Here is a 21214-nt window from a genome sequence, read left to right as displayed (position 1 = left end):
TGTGAGTGAGAACTGTCATGCATAGTACCAAGAATGTAGACAGTGCCTACATGTAAAGGAACAAATGAGGGTAAAGGAGAGGACATTCTTAAGGGTGTCCAACCAGCATGAGAAGATGGTTCAGTCAGGTTCTAGCGGGTAGGGCTGCTGGGTGAACCAGGGAAGAAAATCCCTCCACCTGCTTCATCGTGGGTGGCCTTTCCAGAGTCCTCTCTGGGAGCTCACTCTCAGGGTGCAGGGCCCATTGGGGTCTCCTGAGCGCCCAGATTAGTCTGCAGCTCTGTTCTCAGAGGGTTAGTAACAAACCAATTATGCTGCCATGAAGGGGGGGGGGGGGTGTCAGTTATATTTATCTTCTACTCCCACCAACAGAAGTGATGCAGCTTTAGGTTGATTTCATTACAATTGAGGGTTTTTGTTGTTGTTGTTGTTTTTTAAGTATGAGACTGAAAAGGAGGAGTTGGAGTTGGTGGAGAATGAGAGAGTGAGAGGAATCTCATGTTTTTAAGTGTTTTCTACCTGTGCCCAAGGGTCAATAAAAATAACTCCTGGAACTAGGGGTGTAGTTCAGTGGTAAAGCACTTGCCTAGCACGCATGCGGCCCTGGGTTCCATCCCTAGCATGGCAAAAACAAACAAAAAAGAAAACCCTACAGTACGAATTTGGAAGACAGGGATATTAGAAAGTAAAAAGGAAGGGAGGGCGCTGGAAGTTCGGGTGATTTGGGGATGGGGATAAATTCCTCTTCCTGGTCTTTGCCAAACTGCTCAGAAGCCTTTTTTTTTGGGGGGGGGGGGCATATAACCAGGGAGTGAACTTTTCAAGGTACTTAGTAGCCCTCTCCTGGCAGAAGGGCTGCGAATGAAGGGGCAGTACAAGGGCAGGGGGCTGTCTAGGAGCTTTATCTTTTTCTTTCTTTCTTTAAAAAAAAATTTTTTTCCAATAGGCACCGGTAGACTCCTCGATTCCAAGAAATCAAAACCCCTCTGGCAGGTATGCGGCGGCACCCTACGTTTTCAGTGTCGAACAGTGCCACCAGACAGGTCCGAGGATTCACGGAGGTGGCGGCTACGGAATTCCTATAGGATTCTAAACCTTTGTGGGAGACTACCGCAGTCAGGGTGCTTTCCGCGCCCCCAGAAGCCGCGAGACGGGTGGGGACGACGTTGCAGGTCTGGCTCTTATTGGTAGGTTCTCCAAACCGCTCCTGCCCAACTCCAGGAGCAGCTCAGCTTCGGCCGCCCAGGGGAGGGTGGGGGCAACGCTCCAAGCCCGCCCCGGCGCGCGGACCCAGAGCAGCGCTCTCGGATTCCCGATCTTCAGACAGCGGGTTGCCCCGGGGACCGCGGTGAGGTGGGAGGGAGCAGGGCGCTGAACGGAGCTGGAGAGAGTGGAGAGGTCCAGTCTCTCATTTTCCCCCACCGGAAAAGAGGGTCCAAGGTCCACGAGGGCTTCAGGCAGAAGCAATAAAGAGAAACTGCAAATCAGAAGAGAGATCAGGATAGGGCGACCTAAATCCACTTGGGTCCTCCCCTGAGTACGCAGTGCCCTCTCTCTGTGCCTGCACCTACCCTATCCAGGTACAGCTTCGGGACAAAGCGAACGTCCCCTGCCCTGCAGCCCCAAGCCAGAGCACCATGGAAGCCGCTAACCTCTTGGCGACCACCAACGGAGCCGCCCTTCTCCTAGGACCGGAGACTTGCACCAGTACCCCAACCCCGAGCGAGATCCTCGGGACCACCCCAGGAGGCACCGACCTGCCTGGCCGGGAGCCGCCCTTCTCCGTCTTCACCGTGCTGGTGGTGACGCTTCTCATACTGCTGATCGCGGCCACTTTTCTGTGGAATCTGCTGGTTCTGGTCACCATCCTGCGTGTCCGCGCCTTTCATCGAGTGCCGCACAACTTGGTGGCCTCGACGGCCGTATCGGACGTACTAGTGGCAGCGCTGGTGATGCCCCTGAGCCTAGTGAGCGAGCTGTCGGCCGGGCGACGTTGGCAGCTGGGTAGGAGCCTGTGTCAGGTGTGGATCTCCTTCGACGTGCTGTGCTGTACCGCCAGTATCTGGAACGTGGCGGCCATCGCTCTGGACCGATACTGGACCATCACGCGTCACCTGCAATACACGCTACGCGCCCGCCGCCGTGCTTCAGCTGTCATGATCGCGCTCACCTGGGCACTATCTGCGCTCATTGCCCTCGCCCCTCTGCTCTTTGGTTGGGGCGAGGCGTACGATGCTCAGCTCCAGCGCTGCCAGGTGAGCCAGGAACCCTCCTACGCCGTCTTCTCCACCTGCGGCGCTTTTTACCTGCCGCTTGGCGTGGTACTGTTTGTCTACTGGAAGATCTACAAGGCGGCCAAGTTTCGCTTCGGTCGCCGCCGCCGGGCTGTGCAGCCCTTGCCCTCCACCACGCAGGTGAGGGACAGGCTGTGGCGTTGGGGATGGGGAACTATGAGGGAGGAGGAAGTTTAGCCTAAGGTAGAGCGGGCGGAAGCCTGCAGGCTGGTGCGCGCTCGAAAACGGGAGCTCTTCGGAAGACCAAGTGGAGGGTTTTATTACCTGAGTTTCGAGGGCCCCTGCACCGGAGAAGTGTCAGCCACCTGCTGGTTGCGTGCAAGGGAAGAGGTTCTATCACCTATATATTAGGGCTGGAGCACGAGCTGATGTTGCGGCACTGTGGGGTTGAAGGGGACTTGCAGGTACGGCTTGTCTAGACAGTGGCGAGGTCGTGTCTAATTAGCTACACGCTCTGTGTTCCTCGGCTTAGTTATGTCTGTGTCAGTCCTGGAGCTGCCAACGTCTTGATCTCGGCTAGATAATGTGGGATTGTGGTGTGCTGGAATCCATCTTGCTGTAGAAGACGAAATTCTTGTGGCTGTTCACCCTTTATTTTCTGTCTCCATCAGATTCCAGTCAATCTTTTGCAGTCCAAAGACCATATTCCCAGTTCTTTTGGCTAGCTCCCTGCCAAGGGGAGAACTGCGGTAATATAATTCAAGTATCACTTTCCTTGGGCATCCCAACCCCAGTACTATCCCTCTAGAGGTCTTAGAAACTGAATCATTGAATCTAGCCCTAAGTACTAGCTTAGGGCATTAGAGTGGTTGCTTAATTTCTGTATGCTTTGTTTCCTCATCTTTAAACAATTTAATTCCTACCTTATATGGCTCTTGGCAAGGATCACATGAGATGAAGAAGGTCCAGTACCTAGCATAGTGCCTGGCACAGGATGGGTGGCAGAACAGGGTAGAGAAAAATCAACAGGGTGTTTGTTGCCTGTCAATATGTAAGGGGAGGGAAGATTCTATTGGAAATGTAATCAGATGAAGAAAAGTACATTTGGTAGCTCTTCCAAATGAATTTATCATTCTGCATGCAGATTTTTTTCCTTTCAGCCAGAGCCCTCCTCACCCATGCTCAACTCCCTCCTCACCCTGGAAACCCAAACTTTCTTATTTAGGGGTCAACTATTTCAAGTAACAAGCTCCCAGTCCTGGAGAATAATGGGATTTATTTACTTGCCCTTTCCAAATACAATATGTGGACTGGGAAGGGAGTGCACAAGGGGCGGGGGCAGGGAAAGTTACTTGTCCTTGTTAGCTTTGTTTGAATGTTAGAAAATTAACCCAGATACTTAGGTTAGTAAGTACATGCTTTTAAAAGTAGACTCTTTTTCATTAAATGGCAGAAGAACTTTGTATCATAAAATAGGAACGTCATGGCCATAATTGCAAAGTGTTAAAAGGGAGAACTTTATTCAGAACTAATGATGTTAATTGAGAGGGCGCTTTGGAAAAGCCTGAGTGATTATAGCTTTTCTGTCAGTGGTAGGGGCTGACTTGTAATAGCTATGTCAATCCAATGTGCACCCAGAGAAATCACAATGAAATGAACTCTGGAAAGGTTTGCCAAGCAGGATTTTAGCGTTCCTTTTTGATGGACCCTATTCAGGCAGGTGGCCTAAGGAAGAGGTGACCAGACAGGAGGCTGTCCAATCCTAGAGTGGCCTGTGTTGGGGAGAAAGAGCTCCAGGAGGTAGGGGCAAGCCCTTATTTTGGACCTGCACTTCTGTAATACACAATATTGGTCTGTCATGTTTACAAGTCTTGAATCACAGAGGCTGAGACTGTAGATGAGGTAACGTCCTAGAGCATCCTGCTTCTAGGGACTCCAGCAAGTCCTTGATCAAAATCCTGAGTAATTTTCCTGTGTCAGCATTTGCAAGTCTCTAGCTATAAAACACAACCACAGATATTTAAAATAATGCCAGAAATGCTATCTCTGTATTTCCCCCACCTACTTCTTTTTACACTTCTAGTAGTTAGTTGAGTTGAATTTAGGTACTGCAAAGTGTTTGTACTGTTTTTTTGTGGGCAACAGGAGTCCTGTTGAGGAGGCTGTATACATTCTTCATTTTTTTTTGTTTTCAGAATTCTGTGGCTAGGTCCCAATACTAAGATATTATCAGAAAGCAGTCTGCAATAGCTGCTAAACAGTGATTAATCCTTTAGGATAAAATGCTATTTTCAAAAATAGACAAGGAAAAATGTGAATTTACTATTTTTGATGCTTTACATTCATCTTCTTGAGTCCTCATGATGCACCAAAGTTGGCATTTATAATCTCTCCTAGTCAAGAAAAGCTAAGTTGTGCTGCAGTAACATATAACCTTGAAACCAATAGAAGTTTATTTTACTGTCACTCAAAGTTTTATATGGGTCTGGGGGCCCTCTTGCATAGCTCTCTTGCAGACAGTAACTCATGGATTTGGGTCACTTGTCCTTTCTTTGAACATGCAGCTTCTAAAGTTGCTGTGGAAGGAGGAGAGATGTGGAATATATCAGATTTTAACTGCATTCTTCTTCTTCTGACAGTCTCCTGGTCAGCTATTAGCTATAAACTAGAGGGGAACATGGGGATATTTGGTGAGCACTAACTGTGTTTGCCACATAGCTCTCATTTTGCAGATGAGAAAACTAAAGGACCCCAAAATGAATCCATCCCAAACCACACAGCTATCAGGTGGAGAAGCTGAAGTTTGTACTAGATTTAAAATCACTGTTCTTTTCATTATTACTCTCTGGGGTTTCCAGGTGCTTAACTCTAAGGGCTTTCCTCCTGCACTCAGGCATCTCACCTGGAGAGGAATGGGAGGATCTCAAAACTATTCTCATGAACTCTCCTTTCAAGACCAGCTGAAAGCAACTGAGTAGAGAGGCACTGCCAGCTTCTCTTAGAAGATAGATTTAATTCCTGGCCTGGAATCCTTTCTTTCAACCTGATATCCTGAGAAACTGAGCTCCACATGCACAGTATGCTCTGCCCACTCCAAAGCAAGCCCCATGGGTTGCTATTGTTTTCTAGTATCCCAGTGCCCATGAGAAGGAGAAAAACAGCAAAACTGTCAATAGACATGATTTCTTTGACTTTCAATGTGTAACATCAAATGTTTTTCTTTGGGGATTTCTTTTTCTTTTCAATTGCTTGATTTCTGTGCACAATTGACACCATGGCCTAGAATCTATCCATCAGCCCATGAGGCCCACCACCTAGAGCCATAAGTCTTTTGGAGGCCCATGGAAATGTTTCAATTTTAACTTCCTTTAAAATTAGTGAAAAAAATTAATATACTAATAAATATATAATAATAATACTAATAAATATATAATAATGAATCCAGTCTTGGTGATATTGGTTTTTTATAAGAGTATGTTCACACAACATAATTTTTAGCATTTTCAAAGGAGAAAGGGAATGGTAGAGGCAAATATGCATAGAACCTTTGAAAGGAGCCTTGGTGGATACCTTTCATGCATTCTCAGTCAACAAACATGTATAGAGACAGCATGGGCACCATAGTTAAAAGTATGAGATTTGGAAACAAGGACACCTGGGTTTTTAATTTTGGCCACTCATTGGCACTTTCTCTAGTTGACTTAATCTAAGTCTATATTTCCCTATATGTAAAATGAAAATATTACCATTTGTCTCATGCTAGTCTTATGAAGAGTAAATGTGATCATGGTGTGTGTGGAGCACACACTAACTATTTTAGTTTAGAATACTAAACTAAAAATGACAGATGCAGTATTACTTTCCCTGTTATTTTTCTAATCTTAGAAGTAATGAAATTACTTTATCTCCCTTACTACTATTACTTACCATCATGGGTGGATTAGTTGTTTATTGCTTGTGTGCCAAAGCTTGATGGCTTAAAATACCCAATGTTAGCTCAGTTTCTTTGGGTGAGGCAGTGGGAACAGCTGAGTTGGGTTGTTGTAGCCAGAGGTCTCCTGGTTATGGCCAAGATGTCAGATAGGGCTGCAGTTATTGGAAGGCTAAACTGAGTTGAAGATTTTTGCCCCTAAGGTGGCTTACTCAGATGGCTAGTGGTGAGAAACTTTGGTATCCTGTCAAAAGGACATCCTCATAGGACTGCTTGAGTGTATGACCATGGGCAACTAGCTTCCCTCAGAGCAAGCAACCTAAGAGAACAAAGCAAGGAGGAAACCTTTCATGCTCTAGTCTTGAAAGTCACATATGATCACTTCCACTGTATTCCATGCATTAAAATTTGAGTCACAAAGGCCAACCCATACTCAAGGAGATAAAAATGAGGCTCTATTCTTGAAAAATGTGACAGTATGGGAATACTTTGATGGTGATTGACTTACCTTCTATTAGCTAATGTCACAACCTCTGAGGTTTCAGAGAATCAGTGAGCAGGTCCCCACTCTCAAGGGATTGGTTTTAGTAGGCTATAATTATACATGTGATAAATGCAATGAAATCTTGGAGGTCCTTTGCTTGGAGGTACCCTGGTCTTTCCAGGGTACAATGATACCTGAAATATTGAATAGTGTATGGAAAAGCACTTTGAAATGTAAAGGGCAAAAAATAAGTATGAGGTGTTGAGCTGTAGGGTTTATGTCACCTTGGATCTTGGTTTTATATAATGCTATATTACAAAAAGTTGACTCCTCTAGAAATTTGTATTCCATGGCCAACATCTGTCTCTCTCACCGCATCCCTCAAACTCCAGTAATTACATGCCACTCTAACTATACATGAGGCTTTTTAAGATTTCATATGTAAGTGAGACCATGCAGTGTTTTCTATACCTAGCTTATTTCATTTACATAATATCCTCCAGGTCCATTCATGTTTGTCACAAATGACAATATTTTTTTAAAGGCTGTGTTGTATTTCATTGTGTACATATATCGTATTTTCTTTATTAATCAGTTGATGAGTACTTAGGTAGAGTCCATAATGTAGTTATTATGAATAATGCTGGAATGAATCTTGAAATTAAGATGTCTCTTCAATAGATTGATTTCAATTCTTTTGGATATATACTCAGAAGTGGGATTGCTAGATCATCTGGAAATTCTATTTTTACTTTTTTGAGGAAACTCTATACTGTACTTCATCATGGCTGTACTATTTTACATTTCCACCAACAGTGAACAAGAGTTCTCTTTTACCAACATCCTCACCAACACTTATCTTTCACTTTTTAATAATTGTAATTTTAACAGGTATGAGATGATACCGCATACGATTTTAATGTCAAGTCCCCTGATGATCAGTGATGTTGACCATCTTTTTTTCATAAACCTGTGGGCCATTTGTAATGCCTTATTTTTAGAAATGTCTACTCAAGTCCTTTGCCTATGTTTTAATTGAGTTGTTTTCTTACTATTGAGTTGAGTCCCTCATATACTTTGGATACTAATTCCTTATCAGATATATGGTTTCCAAATATTATTTTCTCTCACTCCGATAATTATTTTCTTTGCTATGCAAAGCTTTTTGGTTTGATGCAATCAATTTTTGCTTTTATTACCTGTGATTTTAGGATCACATCTAAAAAACTGTTGCCTACATCAGTGTTGTAGATCTTTGCTCCTGTGTTTTCCTCTAGTGATCTTAAAAGTTTCAGGTCTTATATTTAAGTTGTTAAGACATTTTGAGTTGATTTTCATATAATAATAGTGTGAGATAATTGTCTATTTTTATTATTCTGCTTGTGGATTACAGTTTTCCCAACATAAATTATCGAACAGGTTATACTTCCATTGTGTGTTTTTGCACCTTTATCAAAAACCAGTTGATCATAGATACATGGATTTATTTCTGGGCTCCTTGTCCTATTCCATAAGTTGAAATGTCTCTTTTTATGTCAGTATCATGCTGTTCTGATTGCCACCGATTTTTACACATATTTTGAAATCAGGTTGTAGTATGCCTCCAGCTTTGTTATTTTGAATTGGTGGGCATTCTAGATCCAAACTATAGCATTAGTATATAGAAGATTGTTTTGGCTCTTTCATGTCTTTCATGGTTCTACATGGATTTGGGGATTGTTTTTTCTATTTCTGTGAAGAATCTCTTTAGAATCTTGATAGGGGTTGTATTGAATCTGTAGATCACTTGGGGTAGTATGAGCTTTGAACAATACTAAGTCTTCTGATCCATGAATATGGTATTTCTTTTCATTTATGTTTGTCTTCCATTTCTTTTCATAAATGTGTTGTAGTTTTCAGCGTACAGGTCCTTCACCTCCTTGGCTAATTTATTCCTAAGTATTTTTATGCTATTGTAAATGGTTTATTAATATTTGACAATTTGCCATCAGTTGTTAGTCAGCTTTCCTTCACTGTGACAAAATACATAGATAATCAGCTTTTATGGGGCAAAGGTTTATTTGGTTCACAGATTTAAAGGTTTAAATCCATGGTCACTTGGTCCTGTTGCCTTGGATCTGTGGCAGCACAGTACATCAAGGCAGAAGAGGCTGAGAGAGAGGCAGGAAGGGACTAATATCTCCTTCACGGCCATATCCCCAAGGACCTAACTTCCTTCTATTAAGTTCCATCTTCCCAAGTTTCCTCCACCTCCAATAGCACCACAGGTTGGGGACCAAGCCTTTGGTGGTCATTCTAGATCCAAACTATAGCATTAATATATAGAAACACTACTGATTTTTGTAGGTGGATTGTGTATAAGTTCTACCAGTTCTTTGAAGTTTTCTGGGGTTTCTGTATATGAGATCATGTTGTACAGGGTGGAGATGTAGCTCAGTAACAGAGTACTTGCTTAGCATGTGCAAGGCTTGTGTTCAAATTCTAGCACTACAAAAAAGGAGAGGCTGGGGATGTGGCTCAAGCGGTAGCACACTCACCAGGCATGCGCACGGCCCTGGGTTCGATCCTCAGCATCACATACAACTAAAATAAAGATGCTGTGTTCACCAAAAACTAAACAATAAATATTTTAAAAATTCTCTCTCTCTCTCTCTCTCTCTCTCTCTCTCTCTCTCTTTAAAACAAAAAAGGAGGAGGAGAAGGAGAAGAAGAAGAAATCTGTCATTAGAGATAATTTTACTTCTTCTTTTTCTACTAGGATGTTTTTAATTTCTTTTTCTTGTCTAATTGCTCTAGCTAGGACATCCAGTACTATGTTAACTGAAGGTGGTGAAAATGGACATCCTTGTCTTGTTCCTTATCTTCAAGGAAATGCTTTCAGCTGTACACCATTCAGTATGATGTTAGCTGTGAGTTTGCTATATATGGTCTTCCTTTGTTAAGGTTCATTCCTTCTATACCTAATTTGTTGAGAGGTTTTGGGGTTTTTTTTTTTTTTGCTTGTTTTTTAACTTAAAAAAATATTTAACTGAAATATAAAAGTTGTAGATACTGGGCTGGGGTTGTGGCTCAGCGGTAGAGCACTTGCCTAGCAAATGTGAGGCCCTGGGTTTGATCCTTAGCACCACATAAAAATAAATAAAATAAACATATTGTGTCCAACTACAACTAAAAAATAAATATAAAAAAAGTTGTACATCCTAACAGGGGTACCTTGTAATGCTCTATACTTGTGTACATTGTGTAATGTTTAAATCACGTTAAACGTATTTACCATCTTAAAATTTATTTTTTCATTATTGGAAAACTTTGAAAAGCCTTTCTTTTATTTTTGAAATGTACAGTATGTCATTGTTGTCTGTAGTCACCATGCTGTGCAATGCCACATCAGAGCTTCTTGCTATTATCTAACTGTAACTTAGTACCCATTGATAACCTTTCCCCACCTCTCCCCAATGCCTCCCTACCTCTGGAACCATCATTCCACTCCTAACTTATATAAGATCAACTCGTTTAGATTTAAACATATGAGATGGTGCAGTCCTTGTCTTTCTGTGCCTAGCCCTTTATCATTATATAATGACATTCTCATTTTGCTGCTTTTGATTTAAAGTCTATTTTATTTCATATTAGTATGGCTATCTGTTGTTTCTCTTCTCGTGAAGTCTCGAGACTATCTTTCACCTGGAAAGCTTGATTATAAGATGTTTTGAGGTAGACTTGCTTGAGCTGCATTTGACCAGTGACCTTTCATCTTTCTGTGTCTGGATATTTGTTTTCTTATCTAGGTTTGTGAAGTTTTTGCTTTGTTTTGTTTTGAGTAAAGTTTCTACCACTTTGGCATTCTTAAATCTTTCTTGGACCTCAATATTCTCAATATTTGCTCCCTTAATACTGTCCCAAAGTTCTCATAAACTTTTCACTCTTTTTTCTCTTCCAGTTGTGTATTTTCAAATAGCCTTTTTGAGCTCACTGATTCTTCTGTTTGATCTATCTTGCGATTGCTGCTTTCCATAGCATTTTTAATTTCAGTGAGTGTATTTTTCAGCTCAAGAATGTTTTAGGGTGAATCAAGGCCCCCACACTGGAGGCAGTGGTGATGCAGGCCACAACATGAGCCCATCTTACTGTAACACAGTTCCATGGTTCCAGGGCCCCAGGGTTCTAGTGTCCTCTGTGCACTGGCCTGATGATAGCTGTGCTGCCTGAGGTTGTTGGATGAGTAGTGGAGACAGACCCTTGGCCACCAGGGCTGGCACTAGGCTGGGTCAGACCTGAGTCTCAAGCCACATGGGCCCAAACAATCCTGGAGGAGGGGAGGTATATCCTAGGCCCACTCCAAAGCTGTAACTCATGCAGCCTGAAACTCAGGTATGTCCTACCGCTGCACAAGTCTCTCTCTCTTTTATGGTGGAGCTGGTCTAAAGGCTCTGTGAGCTCTAGCCTGCAATATGGGACCTTCAATTTCTACCAGGTGCTGGGTCTCACCTCAGCAGGCCTGGCTCTGGGCTCTGAGACAAAGACCTGTGCAGTTTTCATGCCTTTCTCCTTATTCGTTGGATTCCTACCTGGCCTAATGAAGTTCCAGTGGCTCAGTTGGAGTGTATTGGCCTGGTGGTAGGGGTCACAGGAGTCTGCCTACCACTGGGTTTCACCTTAGTGCACCTGGTACTGGGTTTCAAGTCTAAGGCCAGTATTTAATTCCCTCCTCCTCCTCTAAGCAGAGGCATCTGTCTTCTTGCTGGGTTCCTTGGAGTTGGGTTGATCCAGGCAACTCCTTCCTTCCTGCCTTCTTCAATTCACCTCTATCATTTTGTTATACAAAATGCTGATACTAGGGTCTCTTGCCTGATTTCCTTAAAACCCTCGTGAAGGTGGTTTGGTGTGTGATTAGCTGTTCCACTTGGTGTGTCTGTGGGGAGAGATCACCAGACCATTTTCCTCAGCCATCATCTTGTTCTGTCTCCTTTGAGTTTTTATCATGAAGCAGTGTTGCATTTTGTCAAGTGCTTTTTCTTTATCTATGGGAATGATCATGGTTTTGTCCTTCATTCTGTTAATCTGACAAAAATATCATATATCACATTTATTGATTTGTCCTTAATGAACCATTCCTTGCATCCCAGAGATAAATTCTGCTTGATAATGGTACATTCCTTGTATCTCAGAGATAAATTCTGCTTGATAATGGTAAATAATCCTTTTAATGTGCTGTTGAATTTGATCTGCTAGTGTTTTTATTGAGGATTTTTACACCAATGTTCCTCAGGGCTATTGGCATGTAATTTTATTTTCTTGGAGTATCCTTATCTGAACCTGTGATGTTTTTGTTGCCTGTCTAATGCTTACTTCCCATACCAACCATCCCAAAGACTAAGCAGCCAATGGACTTATAGATAGAACCACACATGCAAACAGTGGTGTTTGGCCTGAGCTCACATATGGGAAGAGAACAGTAGGTAGTCATCACTTTTTGTTCTGATATCTGCTAAAAATACTGTGGGCTCAAACACATTCCCATGGTAGACTGCAGGGCTATATTAACTAGAAAATTAAATTTTACAGATAAAATTGCATTAGTGGCAACAAAACACTGGCTTAAGTTTAGATACTTGTAAGATTGGCACCTACTTGAGAATTAAAAACAACCAACCAAACAAACAAAAAATAGTTGGGCTTACCAAGGAGTCTTTTCCTCTACCCCTTCAGAAATATCTCTGACTCTCCTTTCCCTACAGAAGTCTCCTTTGCTCTCCCTACATCATTGTATTCGTCCTGACCCTTTACCACTATTTCCATTTCTCTTTTCTCTCTTACTGGATTGTTGGGGGAAGTGAAAAGCAGGTAGGAGAGAAACAAAGAGAGTGTAAACAGGTATGATCCACTTTGACCTTGCAATTAGCTAATTGTTAAATCTGTGTAGTTCTTAGAGAAGGTTGGGCCTCCCAGAAGGATGTAAACTCAAACTCCATGGCTCTAAAGTTTTATTTTTTTTGTTGTTCAAAACATTACATAGCTCTTGACATATCATATTTCATACTTTAGATTCAAGTGTGTTATGAACTCCCATTTTTACCCCGTATACAGATCGCAGAATCACATCGGTTACACATCCACATTTTTACATAATGCCATATTAGTAACTGTGGGATTCTGCTACCTTTCCTATCTTCTACTATCCCCCCTCCCCTCCCCTCCCATCTTCTCTCTCTATCCCATCTGCTGTAATTTAATTCTCTCCCTTGTTTTTTTTTCCCTTTCCCCTCACAACCTCTTATATGTAATTTTGTATAACAATGAGGGTCTCCTTCCATTTCCATGCAATTTCCCTTTTCTCTCCCTTTCCCTCCCACCTCATGTCTCTGTTTAATGTTAATCTTTTCCTCTTGCTCTTCCTCCCTGCTTGCCGCAGTCTGGCTGGGCACAAATCACGAGCCACTGAAGCAGGAACAAACTTTATTTTTAAACTGCAGGAAAACGCTTCACACAGCTCCCGGGGAATCCTCCCGAACGCGCCACAAGGCTTGTCCAGGAACCCCCAGCCGGAAATATCTCTCCCGGAAATCCCTCCTCCTGCACTTCCCCAACCAATGGGAACTCTCGGGGAATCCCCGGAAATCCCCACGAGAACTCCAAAATAGTGCGAGAACTCAAAAGTTGCGGCAGAGGCGGATAGTAATGCCTCGCCTGTCAATCAATACTGTTGGCAAAATGCCAGGGGCCATACAGACTCAGCCGTGGCTCTCAGCATCTCCCCCTTTTTGTTAAATTAAACAACAAGCAATGTGGCTTAGGGACCGTGCCTGTTAGGCAGTCCAATTCAACATATGGTCCTTACCCGTCATCGGATGAACTGACCTCTAGGCGTCAGCCTCCTGTCTTAGGTTGGTACCACTGCAATTGGATCATACCCGTCACTGACTACCGGTCCAGCATACAGCCATACTTGTGGATAGGTCTATGCACCAGTGGGGGGGTGAGGTTCTTTGCCTCACCTCTGTTGGCCCCCAAATTTGGCCTTGGTGCCAGTGGGGGAGTGAGGTTAATGTGGCTTAAGGACCGTGCCTGGTAGTTTGTCCAATTCAACATATGGTTCTTACCCGTCATCGGAAAACTGACCTTTAGGCGTCAGCCTCCTGTCTTAGGTTGATACCACTGCAATTGGATCATACCCGTCACTGACTACCGGTCTAGCATAAGCCATTGGCCCCCAAATTTTAGACCATCACTAGCAGAAGGGAGGAGGATGCAAAATGCCATGACACTAAGCCAATTGAGGGCTCCTTTGAAAAATTGTACCACCGGTGACACCATCAACAAAAATACTCCAGCACTACCACAATTCGCTGTACCAACAGATAGTTCACAATGCATACAAGTCCAGGCAAGGTCTGCAAGCAATTCAAAGCAGAGGAATCTGTCAATATGTCCATTTCCTCCCAAAGTAAATCGACTCCTTAATTGAGCATTACTTGTGGAGTTATTATTCATTGATGCATCAGTTTTTACAGTTTGTTGTGATAACTATCGAAGAAGCTGTAGTTTGGTTTTATCTTTGTCTTCACCGGCACTGGGATAAAGATAGGAGTTCTGGCAATGATGCTAAGAAAAAAATTATGTAACATTCCAACAGGCACTAAGAAAACAATTTTTTGAACAACTTACATTATCCTGAACAGAATTATTAAATATAATGAGAAGGAAAGGTGAAAGTAAACAAACAGATCTGTTAACCTCCTATTTGTTCACATATTAAAACAATTTTCAACAGCTGTTTACCCAATCTAAATTAAACCATTAAAATCACGTGAATAAAAAAATTCGGATCCATTTATTCATGAGCGCTCCTCATATATGATATATGGACATACGCACATACAGACATACAACACAAAACAGAAGTGTGCACACATAACATACAACACTTAAGACAATAGTAAAGGCCTTGAAGCTTTACCTAGGTGAAATCTCCATTGCAATGCTTAAAAACTCCACAGTCAAAAAATAAAACTGATCAGAAAAACATTAACCTAGGTCTGTATGAGCTCAAAAATAAAATAGAACTTTATGATGTGGGAAAAGGCAAATAATAAAATAAACATTGAAAAAAGCATCCTGGTTAATCACTATCGCAGATGTAAGAATAGCCAAACTGGAGTTCTGGATATCAGCTGTTATGGGTTTGAGTCAAATCATCTTCCTTTTGGCCTGTAGAAATTGTTTTAGTTAATCTCTCTGGAATCCAAATCGGCTGTTGTTCTCCTTGTGGAAAAACACAAACAGAACCCCGACTCCAGACAATCACTGGGTCAGGACCTTTCCATTGTCCTGTTAGAATATCCTTCCAAAGTACCTTAGGCTTATGTACATTTTTTGGACACATATGCCTTTCCGCAGCACTAAGCCCTGAGGAATCCAAATTTAAAAAGTTTAGAGTAAAAGGGTTATTTTAAGTTTATCTTTGGGTGACATATACCCCTTTCCAATTCCCTCTTTTTGCTTTAGTAAGTACATTTTAATAGTTTGATGAGCTCTTTCAACTATGCCTTGTCCTTGTGGATTGTATGGAATTCCTGTTATATGAGTAATGCCAAATGATGAGCAAAATTGTTTAAAAGAGGTAGAAGTATAACCAGGACCATTATCTGTTTTTAACTGTTTTGGAACGCCCACAGTGGCAAAATTTTGTAAGCAATGAGCTATAACATCTTTAGTTTTTTCTCCAGAATGAAGGGAGCCCATCAAAAATCCGGAAGAAGTATCAACTGTAACATGCAAATATTTTAATTTTCCAAATTGTGGCAAGTGTGTGACGTCCATCTGCCAAATATGGTTAGGTATCAGTCCTCTAGGATTGACTCCAAGATTAACTTGTGGTAAAAAGGTCACACAATTTTGACATTGTTTTATTATTTGTCTAGCTTGTTCCTTAGTTATTTTAAAGCGCTTTTGTAAAGTATTAGCATTGACATGGAACCTATTATGAAAATGTGTAGCTTCTTCTAGTGTAGAGAAAATATGTATGTCATGTGTAGTTTTATCTGCTAAATCGTTGCCCAAACTAAGGGCTCCAGGCAATCCTGTATGTGCTCTGATATGTCCTATAAAGAATGGATCTTTTCTGTCCCAGATTAGACTTTGTATAGCAGAAAATAAAGAGAAAACAGTAGAGGAAGGGGAAATCCTGCCAGCATCTTCAAGGGATACTATAGCATTAACTACATACTGACTATCAGAGAATAAATTAAATACAGAATCTTTAAACATCACAAAAGCTTGTAAAACTGCATTAAGCTCTACCTTTTGAGCTGATTGTTTGGGTACTAAAAATGTAAAAGTTTGATCAGGGGTAACTACTGCTGCTGTACCATTATTTGACCCATCAGTGAATACATTTGGAGCATTCATGATAGGGGTTTTTCTTGTCATTTTTGGAAAAACTACAGGATGCGAAGACCAAAAAGACAACAAAGGATTAGATGGTAAGTGATTATCAAATGAAACATTAGATTTACACATGATTATTGCCCAAGTATTTAACTCATTAGCTAACTCATCAATTTGATCCATAGTATATGGAGTAATAATTTTATTGGGAGAAATGCCAAACACTCCCTTTGCTGCTTTTATTCCTTTGAGTATTAATTGTCCTACAGCCTCAGGATACCTAGTAAGAATAGTGTTAGGAGAATAAGATAAATGTATCCACAATAATGGACCTTCTTGCCAAAATACTCCTGTAGGAATATTTTTTGTTGGTATTACAATAAATAATAAAGGCAAATTTATATCAATTCTATCCAAATGCATATTTTCCATATATGTTTCAATAATTTTTAATGCCTTTCTTGCTTCAGGCGTTAACATGCGGGGTGAATTTGGATCTGATGGACCTTTTAGGATATCAAATAAAGGTCCCAACTCTCCTGTTGGTATGCCTAGATAAGGCCTTATCCAATTTATGTCTCCTAATAACTTTTGAAAGTCGTTAAGTGATTTGAGTTGATCTACTTGTATTTGAATTTTTCGTGGACGGACCATGGTTGAGGATAATAGAACTCCTAAATAATTAATTGGAAAATTTAATTGTACTTTATCTATTGCTATCTCTAGATTATAATTTTTTAATAAATTTGTAAGTGTGGCATAACATTCTAGCAATGTGTTTTTATCTTTGTGTGCTAACAATACATCATCCATATAGTGAAATATTTGTAGTTTAGGATTTTGATTTCTAAGTGGCTGGATTGCTTTGTTAACATAAATTTGACACATAGTTGGGCTGTTAGCCATCCCTTGAGGGAGTACTTTCCATTCATATCTCTGATCAGGACCTTCATGATTCAGTGCAGGGATAGTAAATGCAAAATGTGGACTATCCTCAGGATGAATTGGAATTGAAAAAAAAACAATCTTTAATATCTATAGCTAAAACGTACCAGGTTTTTGGCAAAGCAGACAATTGAGGAATCCCTGATTGAGCAGGTCCCATAATAACCATCTCATTATTAATGGCTCTTAAATCTTGCAATAATCTCCATTTACCAGATTTCTTTTTAATGACAAAAATGGGAGTATTGTAAGGAGATACGGAAGGTTGTATATGTCCCTCCGCTAATTGTTGTTTGACCAGGTCATGGGCTGCTTGTATCTTTTCTTTAGTCAGGGGCCACTGAGGAACCCATACTGGTCTATCTGATTTCCAAGTAATTTTTATTGCCTCAGTGACCCCTTCTGAAAACCCAGTCCATGTCTATTTATTCCCTGATCTATTTGAATGGGTGCTGCTATGCCTTGTTCTCCTAATCTTTTTTCTTTCCTGAAAACTTGTCTAGCCCTAATAGTGGGCGCATTTGGATTGATGTTATTTGTTAATGTCAAACCTAATTGATCTAGGACATCTCGTCCCCATAAATTTATAGGAAGATGATCCAATACATATGGCTGTATAGTTCCTTCGCATCCTTCAGGATCCTTCCAATCTAATACCATTGCACTTCTATGGGGATTAGTTGCCACTCCTAGGCCTCGAAGCGTTTGAGTGGCTTGTTGTAACGGCCAATGTTTTGGCCATTCTTGACGAGATATGATGCTAAGGTCTGCACCTGTATCCAGTAGCCCATTAAATTCATGTCCTTGAATATTTAGTTTTAGCATGGGGCGAGAATCTAAATTTAAAGACAGCATAGCCCAATCTACACCTGTGGAGCCTAATCCCCTGGAACCTCTTTCTACATTACGACTGGAAAATTTATCATGTAGGCTGGGTATTATTAATAACTGTGCTATTCTATCTCCTGGTGAAATTACTGATATACCCTTTGGAAAACTAGCTATAATTTTTATTTCACCTTCATAATCGGGATCAATTACCCCGGGACTTATCATAAGTCCTTTTAGCGTAGAAGAACTGCGTCCTAACAATAAGCCTACTGTTCCTTGGGGAAGAGGTCCTTTTACTCCTGTGGGAATGATTTGAACTCCCATCTCTGGAGTTAGTACTGCTCTGGCGGAGGCGCAGATGTCCAACCCTGCGCTCCCTCTGGTTCGTCTGATGAGAGATCTGATGGATAATGTGTCCTGGGCACTACCCTGATGGTGTTGCTGGGTTCCTCCATGGTGTTTCTGGGTTCCTCCAGTGCCCCGTACATTTGTGGTCGTGGGCCCCGGAGCATTGGGCCCCCCTGTCCGTTTTTTGGCAATGGAGCTCGATGCCTTTCTCCACAATATCGTGGGTAAACACTTGGTCCTTGTCTGTTTTTTGATAACGGAATACCCTCTATGGTGGTTTGGGAATGGCATTCATTAGCCCAATGTTTCCCTCTACGGCATCGTGGGCAAATACCCGGTATTCTATTCGTTTGATATCTAGCTTTGTTAAACCCTCCTCCTATGGGGCAACTCCTTTTAAAATGTCCTGTTTGATCACAATTATAGCATGTTTTTGGCCTGGCATCTAAAGCCTGTTGTACTGCTGCTAAGACTTGCCCTTGTTCATTAATGTCTCTACATAATTTAATATATGTGTTTAAATCTTCATGTCTCCATGGTCTAATGACCTCTCTGCAACAACGATTTGCTTGGTCATAAGCCAGTTGTTTTATAAATGGCATTGCCTGTTCTGTATCCCCAAAAATTCTGGAAGCTGCTTGAATAAGCCTATCTACAAATTCAGCGTAAGGTTCATTAGTTCCTTGTATTACCTTAGATAATTGACCTTGTAAACCTCCATGCCCCTGTAAAGTTTTCCATGCCCTAACCGCATCTACAGCAATTTGTGCGTATACGCCAGGATCATATTCAATTTGTTGCCGTTGACCCTCATAAGGTCCTTTTCCTAACAACATATCTAAATTTCTTTGAGGGTAACCGGCTGCTGCATTTCGCCTAGCTGTCTCCCTGCAAAATTCCTCATTGGCAACCTTCCATAACAAATATTGTCCTCCATTTAGCACAGATTTACACATACTAGCCCAATCTGCTGGCGTCATGTCCAAGTTGGTAATGGATTCGACCATGCTTACAGTGAACGGTGCTTGAGGACCATAGGTTTTTACAGCCTCCTTTAACTGCTTCACTGTTTTGAAATCTAAAGCACGGTGAATTCGCTGCCCTCCTGCCTGCTCAAGTACAGGGCATGCTAATCTTTGAGGTCCTGTCTCAGGATCCCATCTATCAACTACGGGGTTTGAGGGCCACTCAGCTATCTCCATAGGGGGAGCTGTTGGTTGAATTACGCCCTCTGATGATAGAACGGTGTTAGTAGCAGCCTCCTGTTGTAGCTTTTTCCCTAATAGCTGTTTCTCCTCTAAGCTTTCTTCCTTTAAATTTTCTTCCTCTGCCTGACTAGCTTGAGAGACTTTCTCTTTTGCTTGATCTAAAATGTCTTTCTCCATGGTCTGAACCTCTAACAATTTACTTAACACTCTTACAGTTTGTTTTTTACTAATTTCTAATCTGTTATAAAGATAACGCAACCCAATAAGATAACACAAAACAAAACCGAAACAGAATGAAACAAAAACGGAACAAAAAATTGTTGTATCAATTTTTCTATTTTCTTGATATGTGCATTTGTGGTCTATTTCTATCTCTTCCTCAGGGGCGAACAACTTCAAACCTTGAGCCAACCATTTTTCCCAATCTGCCTGAGAAAATTCTAGGGATAGGCAGCTTGAAACAAACACAAAACAAATCAAAACAAGAACACACTGTTTTTTAAAATGGTCACCCATTCTCTCACCTTCCCTTAGGAGCAAGTAATTTCACTTACCCCGAAGCTTCAGACGTTCCCCGTACGGGCCACCAAATGCCGCAGTCTGGCTGGGCACAAATCACGAGCCACTGAAGCAGGAACAAACTTTATTTTTAAACTGCAGGAAAACACTTCACACAGCTCCCGGGGAATCCTCCCGAACGCGCCACAAGTCTTGTCCAGGAACCCCCAGCCGGAAATATCTCTCCCGGAAATCCCTCCTCCTGCACTTCCCCAACCAATGGGAACTCTCGGGGAATCCCCGGAAATCCCCACGAGAACTCCAAAATAGTGCGAGAACTCAAAAGTTGCGGCAGAGGCGGATAGTAATGCCTCGCCTGTCAATCAATACTGTTGGCAAAATGCCAGGGGCCATACTGACTCAGCCGTGGCTCTCAGCACCTGCTCTGTTCTTAGTTGCTCTCATTATATCAAAGAAGACATTTGGCATTTGTTTTTTAGGGATTGGCTAGATAGATTAAAGAATTTCTTGAATAGTAAAATAAGTTTTGAACTTGCTGCCCAGTAAAGTATGTAGCTCCTAGCTTGCCCAATTTGCATTTGTTTCCTGAAACCCTTCCCTGCAGGGTGATGCTCTCTCAGCCTTCTTCCTGCTGGCTCACCTCAAGGGTTGGAACCCACAGTGCAGGAGTAAGTAGGACTCTTTGAGAGGGTGATTTTCATTCCTGGAGACAGGGCCCCATAAGGTGGCATATCAGAACACTGAGTCTGGACAATGCAAGATCTAAAAGACAAAACCTCCTCTTTCTCTATTGCACCCTTCCCCTGCACTGAGAATCACTAGTCAAGGAGTCCAGAGACCCAAAGGTAAGAGCTCAGGCCTCCACAAAGGACCTTCCATTGTCACCGACATGTGAAGAGGGATGATTTTGGATTAGATGGAGTTAGAGATGAAAACACAAATGTGATCTAACCTACTTGACACTCTTGCTTTCATTTTCCCTTTCTCAGCCTTAACTCCAGTGAATTCTTTGCCTTGCCAGAGTGATTAAACTCTCAATAAAAAAATCCACGTTTTCCAAATCTAAACATTATAACAATTATGCCTTCAGTTACCATCATACCTATGTGACATAGATATGATCTACATCAACTCTATTCTGTTGTGTACTTTATTACACTGAATGAGCAGTTTATTTTCATCAACCCTAGCAGTCCTCTGATTTTCTTTTTACAAGAAAGTTTCCTTAAATTATTTGCTTGATTTCTTTTGCACAAGAAAAGCAGCTGAGAAAATTCCCTGTTCTAGGTTGTCAGACAAGCTAGACAGCTTCTGTTTATGTTAGGTG

At 41.7% G+C, this 21214-nt stretch overlaps 1 protein-coding gene across 1 annotated transcript in view; it reads left to right on the top strand.

Moving 5' to 3' along the window:
• Window positions 1-1637: 1637 nt before the first annotated feature.
• LOC114106866 (5-hydroxytryptamine receptor 5B) overlaps window positions 1638-21214 on the top strand; it is a 43314-nt gene continuing 23737 nt past the window's right edge. Inside the window, exon 1 of the mRNA XM_027954051.2 lies at window positions 1638-2414. Coding sequence (XP_027809852.2) covers window positions 1638-2414 — 777 coding nt within the window. The remainder of the gene's footprint in view (window positions 2415-21214) is intronic.

This window comes from Marmota flaviventris, chromosome 11 (genome assembly GCF_047511675.1).
Source record: "Marmota flaviventris isolate mMarFla1 chromosome 11, mMarFla1.hap1, whole genome shotgun sequence".
NCBI classification, from domain to species: Eukaryota; Metazoa; Chordata; class Mammalia; order Rodentia; family Sciuridae; genus Marmota; species Marmota flaviventris.
The sequence above is the reverse complement of the archived record's forward strand: the minus strand, read 5'-3'. Positions and strand labels throughout refer to the sequence as shown.